The sequence below is a fragment of the Myodes glareolus genome, chromosome 3, assembly GCF_982192425.1.
Source record: "Myodes glareolus chromosome 3, mMyoGla1.1, whole genome shotgun sequence".
Taxonomy (NCBI): Eukaryota; Metazoa; Chordata; class Mammalia; order Rodentia; family Cricetidae; genus Myodes; species Myodes glareolus.
This window is the reverse complement of record NC_142028.1, coordinates 68,375,569-68,399,704: the sequence shown is the minus strand read 5'-3', so window position 1 is coordinate 68,399,704 and position 24,136 is coordinate 68,375,569. Positions and strand designations below refer to the sequence as shown.

Here is a 24,136-nt window from a genome sequence, read left to right as displayed (position 1 = left end):
TTTGGCAGAATTATTCTCACTTTATTTCTGGAGAAGTTTGATCAGATGTAATAACACTGATTCTAGGAGAGGACAGGGGCCATTACCCCTCAAGCAACCAATATTCTGTGGCCCAAGGTGTCCCCACTCTTCCCAGACCTGGGTTCCCCCTCGGTTACAGTTAAATAGAGGAAGATCTTCCCAGGGAGCCTTGGGAGGAGGGACTGCCTCCTGTCCCCGCCTCCTCCACGGAGAGGTGTCTGAACACGGCTATTTACATATTCACATCCACCGTACCCCACCAAACCAAGGCAAATACTATAAGTGGTCCCTCCCCAGGGGGAGGCCAGAGAGCTATGAGTGTATGTGTGTATGGGTAAGATGGGTGTCTGAGTGTGTGAGCACACGGGTGCACAGAGCGGCAGGGCCTGCTTCCCACAGAGACATATCAGTCTATAAGGTGCAGATTAAAAACAACAGTGAGGACCCACCCCTGGGCCCAGGCCACTTTCATCTTTGTTCTGTCTCTTTCTCTTCCAGACACCCAAGAGCTGATGCAAAGAAACGTCCGCAGCTGCACCCGGGTCCAAGGCAATTGCTTAAAGGACTTCTGAGGGAAAGAAGAGGGAGAAAAGTCAGGACTGAGAAGCCCCAGTAGGGATGGGTGGGGTACAGCCGGTCCAAGAGCCAGGGTTCCTACAGTCCCTACCTGTGACCTGTGGGGGCTGCACCACTGCTTTCTTGAGGAAGGCTTCTGCCTCTGCAAATGGGAGGATTCCCTCTGGTGTTCGACCCAGACCTTTCTCCCCAGCGGTTCCCTTTGGGGAGAAGCCGTTCTCCTGGTGCGCTGGGAGAGGCTGCAGGCCATTTACCAGGGACCCTGGCATCTCCTTGCTTGGCAGACTGTGGATGTGGGGGTCCAGGGTTAGTAACCCACCTCTCTGAGAAGCCCATGGTCCATAGCTCCAGCCGGCAGCTGCCTGCCTGGCTCAGAGTCCCTGGGGTTGGGAGCTGGTACCTCCACTGTGGCTCCTGAGTGGCCAGTTCCTCTTTCTGGATACAATCCTTCTGTAGCCCGGAGGGCCGAGTCTCGGCAGCTTTCACAGGGTCTATCACAGCGAAGAAATGGCCATCAGTTAGGGGTGGCTGAAGGGTGGGACTGGAGCTCAGGGGTGACCGAAGCAAAGGAAGTGGGGGGGGGCGTTACCTGGGCCGGAATTGTTGACCGTGGTCTCCTTTCCATCCCGCTTCTGTTTGAAAGGGAAGCGCCGTCAGGGCTACGTGGACCCATTCTACTGCTCTACCCTCCCCGCCCAGACACAGAAAAGCCTCCCTACCTCCCTACCACACTGTTCCTCGACTCCGGAGGCTTTTCTGCGACCTCCTTTCCCCAACACCCACTCCCCAACCTGAGAATTCTGACCTTGGTTTCAGCAGCTTCTGACTTCCGGGTCCTCTTCATTATCTCCTCCAGCCGCTGTGAGGAGACCCCACAGTAGTTAGGCCCACAGACCTCACCAGCTGGGCCTATTCTAGGGCTGGTAGCTCTCAGTCCTGACCAGTACTTCCTTGTTCTATCTTCTACAAATTAAAGCTCAGGTCTGGGTTCATTGCTACCATTTGCTGGAACTGAGGCCAGCCCCAGGCCCCGCCCCGGCCCCAGGCCCCGCCCCCGCCCCAGGCCCTGCCCCAGACCCCACTGGCACTGCACACCTTTCTTCGCTCTTGTCTCTCCTGTTCCTCCTTCTGGAAGTGCTTTTCCCGCTCCAGGCGCTGGCGCTCAGCTTCTTCCCGGGACCGAGCTTCGGCTTCCTCTTTCTACCAAAGACCACCATAGCTTTGGGTTCCGTTCTGCCCAAACCCACTCAGAGTCAGCTAAGGTCAGCCCTCCCACCGGCCTGGGCACCTGCTTCTGCAGCCGCTCCTGCTCCTCCTGCTCGGCCTGCGCCTTCTCTCGAGCCTCCTGCTCCTCACGTCGCCGGGCCTCCGCCTCGCGTTCAGCCCGGGCCTCAGCCTCCCGTGCCAGCTGCTCCTCCCGCATTCGTCTGGAAAATTCAGAAAATTCAAGCTTGGTTTTCACCTTTTTGGGTGCTACAAGGGCCCTCACAGTCCCTGAGCTCACACTCACTTGTCCCTTTCAGCCTGCAGCTTCCGCTCCTGTTCTTCGCGTTCCCTCTGTTCCCGAGCCTGGCGCCGCTTCTCAGCCAGGAGACGAGTGGCTTCTTCCCGGTCTGTGGTGCCGGCCATGGGTTTGCTAGGGGTCACTGGGGGAGCAGTGGTAGGAGGGGCAGTCGGGACAGTGGTATCTGGAGGAAGATCAAAACCAGGAGTCAGCACACATGGGTACAGGCACCTCCATCACCCCTGTACACCCATATGCTTTCAGGACCTCAGTAACCCACTCATTCAAGCCAAGTGCTGCCATCACTGTCTGAGACTTGGCCTGTTATGGGCAGGAGATTCCTTTTCCTGTCCCTCTGCACTAGTGTCTGTGGTGTCCACTTCCCAGACACAGGAAAAGATGGCACATCTGCCCTGCCCACCCTCACTGTCTGTGCACCTGCAGGGATCTCTGTTGAGGGCTGCTCCTTCTGAGGCTGGGCTGGGGTCGGTGAGGGCACTGGGGAGGGCGCTGGCGAAGCTGGGGCCGCTGGCTCCTTCTCCTCAATGGTTCTGCTCTTGCTGCGGTTCTTGTCCTCAGGCCCTGATGGGCTGGGGCTCTCTTTTGCCTCCTCCTTCCTCCGAACCCGCCCCTTGGGTGATGCAGTGGTGCTTCGGGGGGATGGTGGTTTTGGAGGAAGGGCATGGCCTGGTCCTGGGCTGGGGCAGGGGGAGGCAGGTCTGTGCCAGGTTGTAGAGGGAGAGGATGGCCGGGCCTTGGACTTAGGGCTAAGAGAGAAGAAAGCGGTTAGAATGGGAGGCAAAGCACCTGGGTGGGCACTCCCCTCTCCCAGCATGTCACTTCTTTGGAGAAGTATTCCCTTAAAAAAAAAAAAGGATTACTTGTTGTTATTGTATGGGGCATGTATGTGTGAGCATGTATGTGTGAGCATGCTTGTGTAAGTCAAAAGGCAGCTGTGAGGTGGTTTTTTCTTTCCATCTTTCCACGGATTCCAGGGGTTTAACTCAGCTCCTAATGCTTGCGCAGCCAAGGCCTTTACTCATTGCGCCATCTTACCAGCCTCCAATATTACTTCTGTGGGCTGGGCTGCATCCCCTCCCATCCACTCACAGTGCTATCTTTTCCTCTTAGTGCACACATCCCAGTTTGCAATTACACACTCGCCTGTGAGCTTTGACTGACATCTGCCTCCCCAGCAGCATGCACACTGAGTAGAGCAAAACAATAGGCCTGGTTTAGCTCAGTGTCCTCAGCACCCAGAACACCACGGGGTAAGTCGGTCACTGATCAAGTACTGAGTTGCTTATCAGGTGCTACTGTTTTAGGAGTTGGGGGTGGGGCGTGTCCATAATCAAAAAAAGAAAAGAGAAAGAGAAAAAAAGGGGGGATAGAGGATAAAGAAAATAAAGAAGAAAAAGTGAAAGTCCAGGGCAGGAAGACAGCCAGGGGTTTGTGGCCAGCCCAGGCTATTCCAGTAGTTCAAGGGCAACCTGAGCTACATAAGGAGACCCTGCCTCATAAAAACAAAACAAACAAACCAAGGGGTCAGTGGGTAGAACACTTGTTGAGCATGCACACAGCCCTGTAATGTCAGCACATGAGAGGTAGAGGCAGAAGGCTCATAAGTTCAAGGTTATCATTGGCTATAGAGCTAATAAGAGGTCAGTCTTGGATACATGATGTTCTTGCCCAACAAACAACAAAAAGGGGCCAGTGAGATGGCTCAGCAGGCAAAGGGGCTTGCCACCAAGCCTGACAACCTTAACTCAACTCTTGGAACCTACATGGTTGAGTGAGAACTGATTTCCAAGAGCTGTCCTCTGACATACACGTATGTGCACATGCGCGCGCGCGCGCGCACACACACACACACACACACACACACACACACACACACACACACACACTGGGAAGGTATGATAGCACAGGCCTGTTATAACTCCAGCTACTTTAGAAGAATCACAGGTTCAAGGTTGGGCAACTTAGTGAAACACTGTCTTAAAACAAACTACGAAAAGGACTCAGTATATAGCTCAGTGATGGGGTGCTTGCCTAGCATGCACGAGACTGGGGATTTGAGGGTTCTATTCCTAGTACTCAGCTCACGAAGTAAGAGTCTGGGGGGAAGGGTCAAGAGCTTTGTCTCAAAAAAAAAACAAAAAAACAAAAAAACAAAAAAACAGTGTGTGTGTGTGGGGGGGAGAGCAGAGAGAAAAGGAAAAACAGGGGCAAGAAATTGAAAAACCTGCTCTTTAGTAACTTCTTGGGAATGATTGACAGAGACAGAGCGAATGGCCAGGTGAGGCGCGGAGCCCCGCCCACCTGAGCTCAGCACTGGCGGCGGCAGCGAGCCTGGGTCGCACAGAGGCTGGTAGCGATTGCCGCTTCTTGAGGCGCTCGCGGGCCAGGGCGCTCTTTTCCTTCTCGTTTTCCCGCTCCTTGTCCTTCTTCTCCTTTTTCTGCACCTGGATGTGCGGGATAGGAGCGAGGAGGAGGAGAGGTCAGCCGTGGTCGCGCTCCAGCCCAGTCGCGCCTGTCCCCACCGTGAGCTATGGGACACTCACCGGCGTGGCTTCCAGCCGGCGGCGGGCCAATGCGGGGCTGCCGCCGGCACCGGACTTGCGTCGCTCCACGCGCTCCCCAGACGGGGTGCAGCGGTGCGCGCTCCGAGGGGCGCTACAAGGCGTTAGCGGGCTGGCGGAGGCTGAGCGAGGGCACACTGGCACGGCTGCAGAGGGATGAGTGCGGTCGGAGTGTGGCCCAGGCGCGAGGCTGGCCCCTGCCCGGCCCCTTGTGGGGCGTCTCCCAGGGCCGCTGCTCCTACCCTGGTCCCGGCCGTTTCTGGGCAGTGTAACCGCGCTGCGACTCCGAGCCAGGAAGGAGAGGGTGGGCGTCATCAGACGATCCACAATGCTGCTCTCCCAAGCGCTCAGTTGCAGGCTGCGATCTGGGGGGAGAACCAGGCAGATCAGGTCAAGGCAGGCGGAGGCACAGGTGGGGACTAGGAACTGAACCCAAGAAGAGCCCAAGGATTCTCAAGAGGACTGTCACCCTCCCACCCCAAGTCACGCAGGGCCACACGTTTCTTCCTGAGAAGTGGTCCTCCTTTTGCAGACACAGGCAACAACACACTGAGCAAGGGACTGGGAATATATCTCAGAGGTAGAGCGCTTGGCTGTCATGCAAGAGGCCCTAGGTTCAATTCCCAAAACCGGTGGGGGAGGGGATCCTAGCCAATGCCCTGCCCTGCATCACTTCAGGAGTGCCTCCTACCGGTCTCCCCAGGTGAGAGGGCTCAAAACTGTGAGCAAAGAAAGGAGCCATAACAGGATCTAAGGACGACCCTACTGCCCTCTCCCAGGTCCCACAGCAGGGCCTGCCTCTCCTGATCTCATCATGCTGGCCTGGGGGAGGCATGCTTCCTGGATTTGGGGAGTGAGGGTCCTTGTGCTCCTCCAACCAGTCTTTAGGAGTGTGCCAGAGAGGCTGCTAGAGGGCCCGGTTGCCCTAGGCCACCCTGCTCTGTCCCTTCAGCTGCTGGGTTATTTTTAAGCTTCAGTCAGGTGGGGTTGGTGCAGCAGCTGATTTGGTTGCTAGGCAACAGAACAACCAAATAAAAGCTAGAGAAACTTATAAATAACTTTAGCCATGGTTCTTTCAGATGGAAGCACCAGAGCATGGTGGGAACGCAAGAGCTGTGCCACCTTGGTGGGTCCCAACTTTGGACCCATCCAAGGACAAAGCAGGTGTTCTAGAGACAGAGATGGCAGGGTTGCATGGCCCTCCAGGGTGGAGCCAGAACAGCCCCACCCTAATATCCAGGCTAGCCTGACATATGGGGGGCAAAGCCACCTGTCTAAGGCTGGCCCTGGCCAGCTGGCTGTGGTTAGAGATGAAGTTGATTGCCCACTGCCACCCCAGCCCTTAGCCTAATCTTCTCTTGAGGCCCCTGCCAGGCTTTCCGCCCTCTAGGCCATTAGCCTTTGTCTCTGTTCTCCTATCCTACAGGACACTACTATGTCCTGGGGTCCAGACCCAAATGCCGGCTCCTCCAAAGGGCACAGAGCCCTGGGTGGGATACAGTAGGGCTGGACCTGAAGTATGAGCGCTCCAGGGATGAGCTTTGGAGGGGGCTGGCTGGCTACAAGGGGCTCTGGAGGGGGAAGGCTGAGCCTCCTCTTACTTCTACTGGGGGAGTTCCAGAGCGTGGCAGAGGACTTTGAGAGCCGCTTGTTGATTATAGAGTCCACGTGTTTGGGCAGGTTTACTGCCGACACGGAGCACCTGCTCCCACCTGGAGGGGAAAAGACACGGCATTAGGGCCGGGCCAGAAGGGAGCCAGGGGGGGCACTGAGGCCTTCCATGCAGGATGCTCTGAGGGCGGGGTGGGAGAGGAAGGAGCGGGCAGGCTAGGATGGATGGGGAAGAGGAGGCTTGACTTGGCCCTGGGAGGGGGCGGGGATAAGGGAGGTGATCAGAAACAACTTTGACTGGGGGAGCCAATGAAGATGGAGCAGAGGGAAGAGATGGTGGAAAACTACAGCTAGAGCTTCCTGGCCAGACCAAGGGAAGCCATTGCCTAGGGCTGGGTGCTGCAACCCCTCCCCGCAACCACCCAACGTTGGCACTTGCTGACACTGCCCAGCCAAGGCGCTATGGATACAACACCCACATCCTGGGACAATGCAAAGACGTTCCTAAACAGAAGACCTACACAGTTCAGAGTTCCACATATTTCTCCAGACACACAAAGACATGCAAACACGGGCATATAGAGTGGTGGATACTTATTCATGCACGTATGTATGTAGACATGCACAGACAGAGGAACACAAGTAAGATGCACACAGGCAGAAACATAATGAAGTGACCTAGCCATGACAGTTATGACAGCTTACCATGGGCCAGGCACTGTGCTGGGCACCACATACATGTTACCTCACTTGATCCTCCAAACATCTACCCACAACCTTGGAGGCCAAGCAGTGCTGTTATCCCCATTTTACACATGAAGAAAGTGAGATTTGACAAGTTAAAGGTCACACAAGTATCAGAGTTTGAACCTAAATCTGACTAAGGAGCCTCACAGAGTGGGCTACACAGCACTTCTATGGGCACATACACTAGGTGAGATACATGAGCTATGGACCTTGTCATTGCATAGACATCCAAGCGCAGTGGTATGTGCATGCCAGCAAGGAATCAGACCAAAATCCACAATGCGCCTATGTGAAGAAAACTCAGACAAAAAAAAAAAAAAAAAAAAAAAAAAAAAACTACCTTCCAAACAGAGCATGAAAGTTTTTTTTAAGCATCCAGGATCTGCAGGGTATTAAAGTCCTTTTTCTACACATCATCAACTAACAGTAATTGGTAGGAGGAAAGCATGTTAAGCAACTCCTAAGATGACACAGGTTTGAGGAACAAACCGAGGTGACACACTGGATGGCTTACAGGCTATTCCGGAAGACACATGAAGCAAGACACACCTGCCGCAGGGAATAGCGAGCACCTTGTGTATAAAATGTTCCTCCCCCCACCTCAGCAGGCCCCAGTTCTGCCCAGCCACCCACCGGCACTTCCAGCCCACTCACTAGTCTTACGTCCGGGGGAGCCGTGGTGCAGGGCCCCTGCCCAGGACCAGCGCTGCTGCCGGATTTCAGCCCAGGTCTTCTTCACTGACCGCTGGATGGCTGCTTCATAGCGTTCCTGGGAGCCAATGGGGGAAAAGAGAGAGGTTTGGACTCAGGATCAACCACCATACCTGGGAGAAAGTCCTCCCCCATCTTAAGTTCTCCCCTGACTCACTGCAGGTAACCAAGGTTACTGACTCTGCCATGATTCAAGCCCACGTGTGATAGACAGATCCTCTCCACAGTTCTTGGAGAGCTTTTCTTGGCCTTGAGTCACTTCCTGAGATGGGTGGGACTCTCCTTGCCTGGGGTTCCTGGGCAGGGTTATGTCTCCCTAGCACTGGGGGATCCTGATCTGTTTTCCTTTTTCCTTTTTCTTTTTTTTTTGGGGGGGGGGCTGAGGCTACCAGACAGGCTAGGCTCTCGTAGCCTTCATAGCCTCAACAATGCTCAAACTAGACTCTATCCATGTGACGGAAGTAGGATTGTCCCTAGACACTATCTGCATACGTAGAACAGAGCCTCGGGCCTGTCACAAACACATGTGGGAGCCAACACAACTTCATGGGCACACGGAGGCAGGGCCACAGAGGTGGATGCAGAAGGGACTGCCTACGCACAGAGCACCTGGAGGCATGTGTGGATGTGTGGATGTACTTCTCTACTACATAGACCACCGGAGGACATACATTTATGCAGACCTGCAGATCTGTGTGAACTCTGTTGGGACTGCCAAGAACATACCTTGTTTTTCTCAAGCTTCTGCCTCTGCCGCTCCTCCAGGGCAGCCCGGCGCTGCTCGGCTTTAAGCCGCTGCTCCTCCAGTCGCCGTCGGCGCTCCTGGAGCTGCTTCTCCCGAAGCGCCTTGGCCTTCTCCTCCTTCTCCAGCCACACTGCCTTCTTGGCCGCTGGGGTAGGGATGAGGGGGCATGACCTGGGGGGTTCTGCAGCAGGCCTGAGCCTGAAGCAGCTCCCAGCAGCGGTCTGCCACTCCAGTCCTGGACCCTCCCTTTCCCACCTGCCTCTGTGAGACCTCCACTCTCAGAAGTCCCCTTTGTATTTAGGGCTTCCTGAAGGCAGGTCTAGGGAAACCTGCTGCCCCCACTGGCCTCACATCTCTTAGGCTGGAGGGCAAGGGAGTCCACCAGCGTGAGACTCTCCTGCACATGACTTGGGGGTTACATTTCAGCACACGATAGTACATACAGAGCAGCGGTTTTCAACCTTTCTAAGGCTGCGACCCTTCAATACAGTGACTCATGCTATGGTGATCCCAACCACACAATTATTTTGTCACTACATAACTGTAATTTTGCTATGGTCATGAATCATAATGTAAATATTTGATATGCAGGATATCAGATATGCAACCCCATGGGGGTCATGGCCCATAGGTCGAGAACCACTTTAAGATATAGGGTCTGTCTGGGTCTGATCTCAACTATCCATTGCTCTTAGGCAAGTGATGTCATCTCTTCAAACCTGAATCCTCTTTAAACTATGCTGAGGATTTCATGAGGCCAGCACACACACAGTATTCTAGAAGGGTCTGTAATATTTATTCACAGGCGACTGGGGAATGTCGATGAAGATGATAACGCTACCCAAACACTCACCCAGGTACTTGGCCCGCTCTTCTCGTCGGTCTTTGGCAAGCTTGTGTCTCTCTCCTGCCTTCTTTACATCTGAGCAGAGGGAAGAATGGAGAGAGTCAGAAGGTATCCTGGGGCAAATGGCTTCAGTGTTCCCTCTAGCCCCACCTCACCTTCCTGGCCTCATCCTCCATGGCAAAGAAGATTCCAGATGACCAACCCACGGCCCAGCACTAGGGACATCACAAATACCTTGCTTGGTGGGAGGGCTGTCAGAGGCTGGTACTGCTGTTGGGGATGGCTGGCTACTCCTTCGAGAAGACCTGGCGTCCCTTGGGCCTGTGGCTGGTGGGGTGGGTCCCCTGCTCTTTGCTTCTGAGGATGGGGAGTCTTCCTGTAGGGGAGCTGGCCGAGGCGAGAGCTGCCCGGTAGGAGTCTCTGGTTCCAGTGGGAGCTGCTTAGGACTAGCGGCATTCTTCATGGCAGGAGGGGTATCCGGGGGAGTGTCAGGAACCAAGGCTGACATCGGTGTTGGTGGTGGTGGAGGGGAAGGGTCACCTTCTGGAGAAGGTCTTGGCTCTGCGGGAATCCTGGCTATCATAGCTGCAAGATCAGTAAGAGAGAGGAAAGGAGGTCAGACTGAATACATGTCCTGCTGATTCGCACAGCAGTCTGTCCAATGATTTTATTCGTTCATTTGTGGATATTCTATCCATGTGCCAGGCCTACTATATTCCAGATATTAATGACTTAATGGTGAGGATAGCCAGGATTCCTGCCTCCAGGGAGCTCACCCTCCAGTAGGGCAGACAGACAAATGACAGCAGAGAGGAAGTACCATGTCCAGCACAGCACAGCTGCCATGGTTAGCCTACACATGGAGAAATGCCAACTGGGCTGTGATCTGAAGGATAAGCAGGAGCTGACAAAGCAAAGAAAGGGTCTGGCAGGGAAGAGCAGGCTGCAAAGGGGCAGACGGAGCATGGTATGTTGGGAGACTGAGAACAAATTTGTAGCATCAAATGGTGATCATTGGGTCCTATGTCTGCCTCCCTTACCTTTTTCTTCCCTTTAAAAATAAACTACATTTATTCACCTATATGTACGTGGATGTGTGTGTGTATGGGAGGATACATGTCACGGTGTATATGTGAATGTCAGAGAACTTGTGAGAACTGGCTCTCTCCTTTCACCATGAGGATCCTGGGAACAGAACCCAGGTCATCAGGCTCCGAGACTGGTGATTTACCCGTTGAGATGCCCTGCTGCCCCTGCCTCTGGGCACACTGCTCTGCCCAGTAACACTGTCCAATCCAAAGGCTGCTTGGTTCACAGAACATGTCAGGGCTGGGCCCAGGATATCTGCACGGCCAAAGGCATCAATGGGGTAGGCTGCCAGCTATAGATTTGTCGATGTGTAACCTTTAGACTTAGTCTTCAAACCTATGAATATCAGAGGCTAGAGAGATAGCTCAATGGCTAAGAGCACTTGTTATTATTGCAGAGGACCTGGGTTCAGTTCCCAGCACTCCCATAGTGGCCCACAACCATCTGTAATACCAGTCTCAGTGCATCTGACACCCTCTTCTTGTTTCTTCTGCCATTAAACAAGCATGTGTTGCACACAGACAGACAAAATACTCACACACACACGCACATATGTATAAATGAACCTTTCTTAAAAGTATGAATATTGCTAGATATGGTGGTGGCACACACTTCTAGTTTCAGTCCTAGGACAACTAAGACAGGAAGACTGCTGTGAGTTCAAGGCAAGCCGGACGGTGTAACAAGTCTGAAGTAAGCCCACGCTAAACAGTGTGACCCAAACCTCCCTCCTTCCCCATCCCCCCAGCATAACTATTCATCCATGCATGGTGGCACACACCTGTAATTTCAGCACTTGGGAGGCTGAGGGAGAAGGAGTGCTGTGAGTTCGAGGTCAACCTAGCTACACAACAAATTCTAGACCAGCTTGTCGCAAAAAAGAGAACTTGTTAAACACACATGTGTATGCATTCACATGTGCATGTCACACCAAAGGACAGATTAAAACAAGACGTCAGGCTAATGGCCTGTTCTAATTGTGCTATCTCAGGACAGGGAGGCAAGTCACTCAGATCCAAGCTTCTGTTTTCTCACGTGTGGAATGGGTACAATGAACCTAGCTCAGAGCTTCTACCTCCCTTTCCCTGCAGAACTTGGGTCAACTTTCTGTTCTCCCAGAGAGAATTCTTCTCATGGTGAGCCCTTATGCTATCTGCAGGGGACCTCTGGATCCCCTTAAAGAGTCAGTGGGGACACAGCACTGACAGATGGGACTAGGCAGTATCATGGGTAACATTTTCACTCTTCCTGGGGCCCTCTGCCATGCTGAGTCCTCTGTTCTGGGAACTCTGGCTCTCTCAGGACACGCAAACTCCCCATTCCTGGGACAAGTTGTGTGCAGGGAGGAGACACCCAGGGAACTGTCTTTGGTTCTCTGAAGACCCTCTTCCGGGAGGAAGGCTTCTAATGGTTTGGGCTCAAAGCCAGATGATGCAAGCATGGACCGCAGTCTCCCTGCAGACTGAGTGACCTTGGACAGCTGTAGACCTGCTCTGGGCTACAGCTGCTCATACTGCCGACATCGCAGCATTGTGAGATTAGATATAGCCACTGACACTCACACATGCATGAAGACTGGCTCTCTATGTAGCCTAGCTGTCCTAGAACTGCTATGTAGACCAGGCTGTCCCCAAATGGACAAGAAACCCACCTGCCTCTGCCTCCCAAGTGCTAAGACTAAAGGCAGGCACCACCACTGACATTCGTATTTTCCCGAGTATTCCCTACATGTAAAGCCAAATGCTCTAGTTCTATCCTTGTTGTTTATGAAGGAGACGTTATAAAGACATATTATACATATAAAAGACATATAAAGACAAGAAAGTAAAGCACAACCAGGTAGTGATGGTGTACACCTTCAATCCCAGCCTTGGGAGGCAGAGGCAGGTGGATCTCTGTGAATTTGAGGCCAGCCTGGTCTACAAGAGCTAGTTGCAGGACACGCTCTAAAGCTACAGAGCAACCCTGTAGTGGCATTTTACTTGTATTTTTAATAAATAAAACTTGCCTGAGGACCAGGAAAGTAAAACAGCCACACTGGTCACCCTTATAGACCAGGCAGCAATAACACACACCTTTAATCCCAGTAGCCACACTTGTTTGCCATAGAAATCAGGCAGTAGGGGCACACTTTTAATCCCAGAACTAAAGAGCACTATAAAACGGAAGGAGACAGCTCTCAGACACAGTCTCATTCTGAGATTTCTGGAGGCAGGATCGCCATTTTCAGACTGAGGTCAAGGTAAGAGTCAGTGACAGGCTGCTTTGCCTTTCGGATCTTCAGGTTGAGCCCCAATTTCTCTCCCTGAGTTTTTACTAATCGGGCCTCAAAACCCTGTCTCAAAAAACCCAGAAAAAAAAAGAAAAAGAAAGTAAAGAGATGGACAGACTAGGGGGAGTCCTTTTTGTTTCCTCTGAGACAAGGTCTCACTCTGAGGGCTAGCCTGCCCTGGGAGAACTGGTGTGCTCTTGCCTCCTTCTGAGTGCTAGGATTCCGGGCACCTGCCACCATACCCAGCTTGAGAACATGAGGCTAGGAAGTGACCCAACCTGGATCTGAACCCGGTATCATCAGCAGAGTCTAGGCTAGTGGTTCTCAACAAGTGGGTCACGACCCCCCACAGGGGTTGCATATCAGACATTTACATTACGATTCACAACAGTAGCAAAATTAAAGTTTTGAAGTAGCAAGGTCGAGAACCAAGGCTCTAGGCCCTTCTCCACAGACTCTCCATCAATGTAAACAGTATGGACGTTAGGCAATTCTACCACCCCAGGTTTTTACTCTCCTCTCACTCCCTCCTGTCCAACTTCCTGGGCTGCAGGCAAGAGCCCAAGCGGAGGCCTTGTCTTCTCTCACAACCCTCAACCCTGACAGCTCCTTAGCAGGTGACCCAGCTCTTCCTACCAGCCAGAGCTGTGCCTAGTCACCTCCCAGCCAGGTGCAAACTCCTTAACAAACTTCACCAGGCAACACGAATGGCAGCCACTCAGTGAAGGTCTGCTACTTGCTGGGGGATACCATCTTCCCCTATTCCATAGAGGAGGCTAGCAAAGCTTATTCCATGAAAGGATTTGTTCAGGGTTCTAAAAAACAGTATTTGGTGGAATGGGATTTGAACCCAGGGCTGCCTGAGGCCAAAATTTAGGTGTGTAAGTCTTACTTTAAAAGCTGAGGGTGAGGCTTGTGTGGTGCCCTTCCTCAAGCACCTGTGTGTGCTAACAGGTGTTGCAAGGAAACTGGTAGGCGGGTGTTTGTCTACACCCAGGCAAATCACACCCACCAGGTAAGACGGTGAGTGTTAAGTAGGGCTCGACTACCGAGATGGAGAGAAGCTGGGAGGAGTGGGGCATATGGCATCAGATGTTGTCAAGGCCTGGCTGTAGTGATGACACCATCACAGACACAGATGGTTACTGGGGACACCATCTCTGGCCTCCTCAAGCAGCACCTGTCCTGAAGAAGCCATCCATGTCCCCTCTGCCAGACCTCCTCCAGGTCAGGCTTTGGCCCTGTTCTCTGCGAGGTTAGCAGGGACCCCCAGGATGTTAACCTTGGAGTTGGCTATTTGTTTCACGCTCACCTGACCCACCAGCCACACTGACACGGCCGGCCCCGTGATGCTTTGCTTTGTGTTGGAGAAGACAGACTTCAGGTGGGGCTTCCCTTCTGCTTTGCCGGCTGGGACTTGTGTCGCTCTGCCAGCCCCTCCCTGACTTCTAACCTCTCCACAGTGCTGTGTGCCCCAGGGCTGCCAGGACTTCACTTCTTCTCTGGTCCCACATTCCGTGGTGACGTCACCCAGACTCACAGCCCTAAAAGCCATCCCTGTGCTGACAGCAACCAAATTTGTTTCTCCAGCCCAGACTTCTCCCTGGAGGACCAGTTTCACCCCTGTACCTCCCTACCTGACACCCCAGATGTCTCATAGATGTCACAAAGGTAACCACTCCTCCCGTTTCAGTATTTCCCAGCACAGCTGTGGCAACTTCCCAGACCTTGGAGTCACTTCAGAGCGTCTAATCTGAGCCAATCTTTTGGGATTTTTTTTTATGACGTACCCCAAATCCAATCACTTTTCACTACTTCCATTTCTCTCTCTCTCTGTCTCTCTCTCTCTCTCTCTCTGTCTCTCTTCCTCTCTCTCTCCTTCTTTCTTTTTTGAGACAGGATTTCTCTGTAGACCAGGCTGGCCTCAAACTCAGAGACCCACCTACCTCTGCCTCCTGAGTGCTGGGATTAAGGGTGTGTGCCACCACTGCCCAGCACTACCTCAGTTCCCATCACCTTGGCCCACCCCTTTCCATTTCTTGCCCTGCTCCCTTACTCTTTCCTCAGCGCAGCAGCTGGAGGGATCAATTAACAATGAGTCACATCATGTCACTCTTTCCTGAAATCCCCGGAACATACCTGCATCTCATGAAGATGAAACCCAAAGAGGCCACAGGGGAGCACAGACTCTCCAGGATCCTCCCTCCCTCTCCAGCCTGTTACTTCTCAGACATCATCTCTCCATTCCCCTTCTCTGGAGTTCAGCCCCTCCAGCCACCTTCCCTATGTCCCTCCGCATTGGGCTGTAACTTGCAAGTCCTGTAGGAATATCTTTGTCCCCAGCTTCAGCCAGGCTCAGTCCCTCACCCCCGCAGGTCTCGTTTCTCAGTGAGGCCTGCCTTGATTTAAAACTACAAACTGGAGTGCCAGTGGAATGGCTCAGTGCGTAAAAACTCTGGCTGTACAAGCTTGATAACCTGAATTTTATCCCTGGATCCCACATCATGCGCACACACGCGAACACACACACACACACACACACACATATAATAGTAAATTTAAAACCAAAGACTGAAAGGGAAGTCTCCCCCTCCTCTGTTTCTATGGTCCTTTACCAGTCACTCTAGATAAGCACCAACCTCATTTTTGTTTGCTTTTCAGTACTAGGGCTGGGCTTGACCCCAGAGCCTCTGACATCCTAAGCAAATACTCTACCACCAAGCTGTATCCTCAGCTTTTGTCACTCTTATGCCCACCCTGACTCAGGACTCACTCTAGAGTCTAGCCAGGCCTTGAAACCACAATCCTCCTGTCCCACCTGGCTGGCAGCTGGGCTTACCAACTGATGACACCAAGCTTTTCTCATTTCCTTTTTGAGACCTCTCTTTCGTTTACGTGTGTATGCACATGTCCATAGGCCGTAGAGGACATTGGATCCCTTGGAGCTCCCTGGAGCTGGAGTTCCTGGCAATTGCGGGCCAGCTGACATGGGTACTGGGAACCAAACTCTGGTCCTCTAGAAGAGCAGCAAGGGGAATTTTCCCCTGTGCCATCTCTTCAGTCCTTTGTTTTCTTTATTTATATTTGTCTAATGTTTAGTGGTAAAAGCACTTATTTAGAGGCTTGGCGTTGGAGGGGGCAGAGGCCACTGGGATCTGACATCTCTGGCAAAGCAGCACCTTCTAGAACTGGTCACCACCAAAGCCTCTTTTTAGAAACAGGGTAAACGTTGCCTAGGCTGTGTCAACCTCCAGAGCTCCAGCTATCCTCCCGAAAAACTGGGGTGACGGCTGAGCGCCACCACGTTTGGTTCACAAATCTCATCTTACAGTGTCCCCACTGTTAGCCTATGGTCCCCAGGGCTACAACTGTTTGTCTCATTTTGTCTTTAGCACCAACAGACATGGGAACATAAATGCCCCATGAATAAGTACCTGGGAAATGAAGCTCCACCCTGGTAGAGGAGCATCACCATTCCTTACCTGGAGGACTTCAGAGTCCTGCTCTGCCACACCCAATTCCTACTCTGCTCTCCACTGAAACTTGAAACTTCAATGGTGTCATCTGCTCTGAGGACAGAGCTGAGACACTAGGGCTGAGGCCCCCGCTCTGGCACAGGCTGAAGGCCCGGTCTCCCTTCGCCGCTTGTCTTCAATCTCTACCTTCCCTGATCCCTGCTTGTCCCCTGAACTCTAACTCTCCCGACCTTCCTTTTAAGTTCTGATAACTACCCAAGCTCCTCTTGCCACAGGGCCTTTGCATGTGCTTTTCCCTTCTTCTCTTCATTAACTCTTCCTTCTCCTCTGGTTTAGTCACCTTTTCCTCAGACAGGCATTCCTTGGCTTCTCCAATTGTCACAAAATTCTTTATGACACACAGTTGTGGCTCCAGGAGCTTCTTTCGGGAGGACTGTCCTAGACTGTCAAGCTTTTTTGTGAAGTTCCTTCCTCCTTGACAGTGAGGAAGCCTCCAAGGGCTGGGTCACGTCTGCTCGGCTCAGCTCTGCCTCAGCAGCAGCTACCACAACGCCAGGTCCAAAAAAGTACTTTGAATGACAATAGAATGCCACTGGTGAGGCCACCCTAGCCTGAAGCAGGTGCATAGGAAGGAAAAAGTTTCCTCTCATAAAGAACAGATCTGTTGGGTGTGGTGCCACAAGCCTTTAATCCGGCACTAGGGAGGATTTCTGTGAGTTCGAGGCCAACCTGGTCTATATAGAGAAGTCAGGATTACACAGCAAGTTCAGGACAGTCAGAGCTACATAACAGAGAGATCCTGTCGAGAGAGAGAAAGAGAGACAGAGAGAGAGAGAGAGAGAGAGAGAGAGAGGGAGGGAGAGAGAAACTGCGTGGCCATGTATTTTGAAGGCTAAACACTTAAAAGGAAGAAAAGGCCCTCCATCTCAGCGGAGTTTGGGCGGGACCCTGGACAAAGGTGCTCAGGTAGACGGTAACAAAAATAATAATGAGTGTTTGCCCCAGCAGCTGAACAAGAGGCAAACAGGACACTTGGAACTACTTCTGTGACCTGGCAGGCTACTGACCCTGAATACAAATATTCCCTCAGAATTACGCCAACCCTGACAAAATGCCATCAGGATGGCATTACCTGGAACAGCTTGTGTTAATCCAAATGAATTCCCTGGTTAATTCTCTATACAAATATGGTTGATTCTTTTCTGATTATTCAACTCAATCAAATATGATCCTTAGCTTACTTAGTTTTATCTTGCTTTTGGACTGTGCCAGACTGGGAGGCTTCACCCACAGCCAGTTTTCTTCTGCTATGTTACTGTCCAGCAGAAGTGTTTGCTAAGAACTGGATAAGCAGTAGATAATTTGTATTTATTCCTTGGCACGAAGAACATTTGCAGGGCAAAGGTGCAGGAACTGGTTACGAGGTAGTGTCGGAAAGTCCTGCCTTTTCAAGAGTCCTCAAAAGGCCTGCATCTGGGGTCTGCTAAGGGAAGGGGGCCAAGCCCCTCCGTGAGCCTGTCACATGGCTGCTGTCTCCTGGCAGCCCTTACAGGCAGGTTTCTCTCTTCTGCCGCCCCAACTCCTACTGGGCCAGTGGTCCCTTGTAGCACTGATAATTTGGTCTCACCATGTGTCTGCCCGCCATGCCCCATGGAAAAACTCACTGAGAGAAGAAATCAGACCTTAGTCCTTTCTGTAGCACACACAGATCATGCTCACAGTAGAAACCTATGTCTGATCAGTCAATACCTAAGCAGATGGATGGATAGATGGACAGACAGACAGATGCGGAAAACCACCTATACAGTGTGTAGTCAAGCTAGGCATGATGGTATACACCTGTATACCAGTACTTGATAGGTGAAGGCAGGAGAATCAAGTGTTCAAGGATAGCCTCAGCTACATGAAATCCTACCTTAAAAAACAAAGAAAAAGAGAGTACATAGTAGGACCTCCAAGGTGCTCCCAGGCATGGATGTTTCTTTAAATTTGAAATGTCATGACTGTATCAACACCCTGCTGTCCTTTGCCAACTCCAAGGCCATGTCCTCTTATGTCACTTGATTCTCATAACCATCCTAAAGGGAAAGTATCACACATCCCCCGTCTCCTTCATAGGTAAGATAACTGTTACTCACATTAATACATTGTTCATGTCAGGGGCGGGGTTTGAACCCCAGTGCTGCTTGATGACAAAATCTTATGTCATGCTGTTCCTGTCAGCTATCACGTCATCATTCCCTCAGGCTCCCACCGGTGCCCTAAGAAGGAAGTGATTCGGTGGCTCCCCCAGGGAGGATCCCCACAAAAGTGAAGGGTGCAGGTGGGGCAGACAGGCCTTGAGCTAAGAGCTCAGGAATGCAGGATAGGCAGGCTCCTGCCCAGGCTGGCCAACAGGCGGCCGGAAGGGAGGTCCATCTCCAAGGCAGAGCCGAGCCTGGCCAGGTGGTAGCTGAGGGAAGCAGCAGGGAAGTGGAGACGTGATACAGACAAAGGTCACAGGACAGATAGGTACCTCCGTCCTTGCTATGGCACCTGAGGTGTCAACATTAGACCACAGATGAAGACACAGGAGGACAGACAGAACAAAGACGTACGGAGATAGAGAGGTATATCAAAAGCAAGCACCCGAGAGTGGAAGCAGACAGCATAGACAATGGCATGCATGATGATGAGACAAGACATTCTTCTGTCTCCCTCAAGGAATAGACTTGGATTGATAACCACACATGCACAGAGATATACATACTCTGAAACAGACACAGACATACCCACATTGACACACCCACAAGCAGCCAGGTCCTCCCTCTGAACCACAGCAAATAGAGAGCCAGTTTCCCCTGCATACTTCTCTAGCCTTGTCCCTGTGGCTTCTGCTCTCACCCCTCAGGGCATTCCCTTACCTGGGGCCAGAGGAAGTCTGATTCATAACAGCAGCTAAGGCTTCTGGCTGGCCCAGCTAAGTATATAACCTCGTTAGTTCATTCAATCTTTGATACGATCCTAAGAGAGGGATACTGTTACCTCACTTTACAAATCAGAAAAGTAGATTCTGAGACCGAGACACTTGCTAAATCCACACAGCTGGGGAAGGGTAAAGGTGGGGTTTGGACAGACACAGCTTAAAGTCTCGGTGACCCTCACTCTGCTATCAGATGGGTCTGCCTGGGTCTATCCTGGGTCTCTCCTCCTGGAGAGATCTGGGCTGGGAGAATGGGGATGGTTAGGAAGGAAGAAGCCTGAGGGATGCCTGACCGGGCCAGGACAGGTGTTTCTTGATGTTTCCTAAGAGCAGCATTAGGCTTGACCTGGAGGAACTTAGCAGTCATAAGCAGTGCACTGGGAAAGGCCAGCCTCCCCGGAGGTAGGAGGCAGGGTCCTGAAGCTAGGCTGAAGCTTCCGTAGTCCTAGGGAGACAGGCTCTAAAGGAGCTCCCTGGCAGGACTGGCGGCCATTGTTTCCTAGCCTCCAATCAGGAGCACCCACTTCCTGTTATTTTAGGCGGCAGGAAATGACCCCATCCCGCAGCTCAGGCTCCACCAGGTTCCTCCCTCAGGCCCAGCCTAATGTCTGAGGAATGGGCTTTTAGCTAGGCTGTCATCACGAAAGAGTCTAATTTGCCCAGTTCCCAAGCTGATAGTCTTCACAGGGAACCCAAGAGCTAGCTGCCTCTACCAGTGTCTGCAAGAAAACATGACCGGGGTCCTCTGAACCACGATGTGCCCTGAGGTAAATTTTTGGAACGTGGTGGTCCAGACCCTGTCATTGACTTGCTTGGTCATAATTCTGTATAAAGATTTGGTGCCTAAGCTTCAAATCTTGCCTCTGCCAGTTCCTAGCTGTGTGGCTTTAGGCAAGCAACCTTGCCTCTCTGGGTCTCATTCATAAAATGGGCAGACAATTAGTCCCTACTCATGGGATTGTCATGAGGAGCAAATGAGAGAGTACATGTGATATACCGCCTGGCATGGTGAAGGCCATGAACAAATAAATGGCAGGCTCGGGGGACAATAACAATAAATTTGGAGAGCCAAGGAATCACTTCCTTCCCCAGGTCTCCTCTGACAGCTGGGGAGGAACAGCAAGCAATATCAGTCCCTCCCCCAAGCTCCCACTCCCCTCGGGGAGGAGCTGCAGCTGAGAGGTGATGTAGGAGGCTGTGCCCAGGGGGTGCCAGGCAGAGCCACCACCAGTGAACAAAGCTGCACTATTTAAGCCTGCCTCTCTGACTCCCTCCCTGGCCCAGAGGGGACCCAAGGACATGATTCCCAGCTGCTCGTGACCTCTGGTCAAGCTCAGTCAGATCTGAGACCTGCTCAAGGGCCACCACTCTAGTCTGGAGCCCTGTTTTTGGCTTCCAGCTCCTTTCTTCACCTCTGTCCCACAATAGCCAGCGGCCATCCTTAGGGGGAAAAGGGTTAAGCTGGCCTAGCGCCCTTACTTCTCATTTGCATATGCGTGACTGCACATTAGAGGCTCATTAAAGGCCTCAAACTGAGCCCACCAGTCCAGTAAAGGGGAACTGTGTCAGTAGGAGGTGTCAGTCATGTGGGCTGCTGCACGTACACCTGTGGCCCATTGGGCCAGTCTCCCCAATTTCTACTCAGTGTTTCAGGTCCGTTCACTCCAGGGCTTCCTCCTGCTCCGTGAGGCGGTCCACAAACAAATCCCATGCTCTGCACCACTCTGCTGGCTGGCACACACCCCTTCAGAGAACACATCTGCCTTCCTTACTAAATCAGTGGATAGCGGTCACCGCTTACCGCCTCAGCACAACCAGCACCATGCTGTCATGGTGGGGCCACCGGACAATGTGTTTTCTCTCTCCTCCTGTCACTGCCTTATATCAGGACTAGCAACCCACCTTCACTTCTCCAGATACACTCCAGCTGCCTCACAGCTCTCTAGAAGTCCCGAAGTCCCTCCCCTGGTATTCTGCCCTATTCACACTCACACACACACACACACACACACACACACACACACACCATTCTAATGCTGCTCCATCTCTGGGCCTCAGACTCCTGACAGAATTAGAAATGATATCAGTAATACACAAACCTAATCCAGGCATTGGTGGCCTTTAATCCCAGCACTCAGGAGGCAGAGGTAGGCTGATCTCTGTGAGTTAGAAGCCAACCTGGTCTACAGAGTGAGCTCCAGGGTAGCCAAGGATACACAAAGAAACCCTGTTTTGTAAAACCAAAACCAACCAACCTAGGCTGGTACCAGGGGCTAAGAGTGTATGTATGCATCTCTTTTGAAGAGTCTGATACCTCTGAGGGATCATTTCTAGCATTACTTTTAGTATATAGATGGGAAAACTTGAGGGTCGGGTTTAGAAATGCCCCATCACACAGTGGAGGTCATGACATAGAGCGCAAACTGACTCTGGAGTCTAGGCTCTAAGCTGCCTCCCAGTTCCTGCCCTGCCCTCCCCCATAGTTCATGCCTCCCTGCTGGCACCAGTTCTAATGAGCCTAACCACAATCACGGTGATCACACTTTATTGAGGGTGTCTGGTGCCTGCGTGCCAGGTTCCTTCGGTTCAGCATCTCTGCCCCTCACATCAGCCTCATGAGGCTCACAGACAAACCCTGTCCCGTTTTCCAGGGGCGGAATACTGGCTCCACCGCAGGAGCCAGGAAACAGCTGCCTGCGATTTCCATCCAGGCCCTTTGACTCTGAAGTGGGTGCCACCCTTGTCCCCTACCCCATGCTGTCTGTCGTTTGTTATTGCTTATCATACAAGTACACAAAAGGTACCTGGAGTCAGCAGGGTCATGTCACCAACGTTCAGAGACAGACCACTGTCCCAAACTCTCCCGGCACACACTATGGGCACATCATTTACTCCCAGGAAGTTATTGGTTCCGTCACTTTTAGATTCTCAATATGTAGGGACAAGCCACCATCCAGACTAAGCTTCTCATGTAACTCCATCTAGACCTTTGTGAGTAGAAGAGTCGTCCCAACCCAGGCCCCTGCATGTGACCCTCCACCCTCAGTTAGGCCCTCACTAAAGCCAAGCATCCCACCCCTGCCTTCATACTCAGTCTGGGCCACCCATCCAAATAGCCTAATTATAAACCAACCAGTGTTGAGGCTGTGTTACTGCCCTCGTTCAGGCTTTTGTCCACCAAGTGCCAAGGACTCTCAGGTGCAGAATACCAGTAAGCAGATGGATAGACCAGGCTGGGCCTCCCTAGGTGGCCCCTCTCAGGCTCTATGGAGCCAGGACAAACCCATCCACTCTTGTTGCCAACACAGCCTTTAAACCTCCAGAAACCCACCACTCTTCTGTCCTCTTAGGCCATCATCGGTCCCCTCCAAGCACTCACACTGACACGGGGAGGAACCCACCCACGGCCAAGCAACCCCACCTCATCCCGGGTGCTCTCCACACCCATAGCCACTCTTTCATCCTGGGTCCACACCCCAGAGGGGCAGGGAGGTGGCAGAATTAGTTTGGGGACTCTCTGGGAGCGTGGGTGGGAGATGGGGCCACCTCCCCCCAACTGCGTCAGTGGGTCAGGACTTGGGTCCTCAGTGTTCATGTTTTTCCCTCCCCTTCCAGGAAGAAAGAGTCCTCCCTTCAACACCAGGCCCAACCAGAATTCTGTCCCCACCCCCTCATCAGCTGCTCCCAGATCGAATGGGATTTGCAGAAGTTCAGGGCACTGGTGGTTGATGGGGTGAGGGGTGAAAAGGAGAGCTTTGGTGGTCCAGGGCCTTGAAGTTGTGTGTGTGTGTGTGTCGGTGTGTGTGTGTTAGCATCCAAAACCTCAGTCTAGGGAATGATGTGGCATGTCGGGAGTGCCATCCTTGAACCTTCTCCTCATTCTACAGTGCGACTCCCGCCCCAAAGAAGTGAAGTGGTGCCGGCAGGGCAGGCAGATCTACCTTTGTCACTCCTGTCCCAAATCGGACTGGGTGGGCTCCGAAGTAGGCCTGGCTTCAGGGAAGGCGGCCCACTCCCCAGCTCCCGCCCGCGCCCCAAACAATACCGCCTCCCCCTCCCCCTCGCCTTTATCCGGCGGGTTACTTGGCAGCCACCGCTAAAGACCTCCCCCTCGTCTCCCTCCCCTCCTGGTCGGCCGGCAACAGCAACAGGCCCTTTGCGCGGCAGCTGGACGGATGGGGTGGGGGCGAGGTCTGGGCCAGGGCCTGGGCGTGGGGGTACAAGGGCCTAGCTTCGGTATGTAGGGTTCCAGGCCTGAGAATCTGAGCCTCGCAACACACACATTCAAGCTAAGGTCACACGTGCCCACGGAGGATGGAGAGAGGGACAGCAGCTCCAGCTCAGTAAAAGAGGATCTTCAGAGTCTGGGGTGGATCTCCAAGGAGAGTGGGGGTGGGGAAGAGAGGATGGCACCGGGCTGCGGCAGAAGGGTCACCCCATCGATTCCCTAGCCCGGTCCCCGCGGATCCCGATGCCCTGTGCGTCCCGGCGCCGAGGCTGGGGGAGGAGGCAGCTGTCAGAAGATGCGTCCGTGGCCCCGAGCCGCGGCCGCCGCAGCCTTTATTTTTAAACTTCTAAGTGGTCAGAGGGCGCGGCGGGGGAGGGGTCCCCGCCCAGCCGCCAACCTCATCCTTGGCCGCCCCGCGGCTGCTTGGCCTCCCTTCGGCTTTCTCTTGCGTGGCTCCCGGCTTACCTGCGGGTGCACCCGGCCCGGGCTCCGCACGCGGGCCGTTCTCCATGGTTGTGGCGTCAATGGAGGTTTTGGGGGGTCTCAGCGGCGGCGGCGGCGGCGGCCCGAGGCCAGGACGGGGGTCCCGCGGCGCATCCCGCCCGGCCCGCCCGGCGGGCAACGACTTAGAGGCGGCCGCGCTCGGTGTAGGAGAGGTCGAAGCTGGTGGCCAGCGAAGCTATGAGTTGCCGGCTACCCGGTGTCGGCCCTCCGCAACCGCGATCCTGCTCCTTTGCCCCGCGCCGGCCCAGTCCTGGTCGCGGC

The 24,136-nt window shown here is 53.0% G+C and overlaps 1 protein-coding gene across 8 annotated transcripts; it reads right to left on the bottom strand.

Moving 5' to 3' along the window:
* Positions 1–24,136, bottom strand: Map7d1 (MAP7 domain containing 1). Of its 8 annotated transcripts, none has more exons than XM_085686580.2 (18): positions 23,837–24,135; positions 9,579–9,929; positions 9,351–9,419; positions 8,479–8,642; positions 7,696–7,810; positions 6,285–6,395; positions 4,926–5,048; positions 4,666–4,829; positions 4,424–4,566; positions 2,540–2,868; positions 2,108–2,285; positions 1,886–2,024; positions 1,693–1,797; positions 1,403–1,456; positions 1,187–1,229; positions 998–1,088; positions 689–882; positions 1–589 (listed from the first exon to the last, which is right to left on the bottom strand). In XM_085686580.2, exons 1-18 carry the CDS (start codon positions 23,880–23,882, stop codon positions 579–581), a joined length of 2,430 nt encoding a protein of 809 aa, XP_085542706.2. In that variant the 5' UTR covers positions 23,883–24,135; the 3' UTR covers positions 1–578. The 8 variants fall into 8 exon arrangements, with proteins under 8 accessions (XP_085542706.2, XP_085542707.2, XP_085542704.2 ...); XM_085686581.2 differs by having other exon boundaries at positions 7,705–7,810; XM_085686578.2 differs by having other exon boundaries at positions 4,666–5,048; positions 23,837–24,136.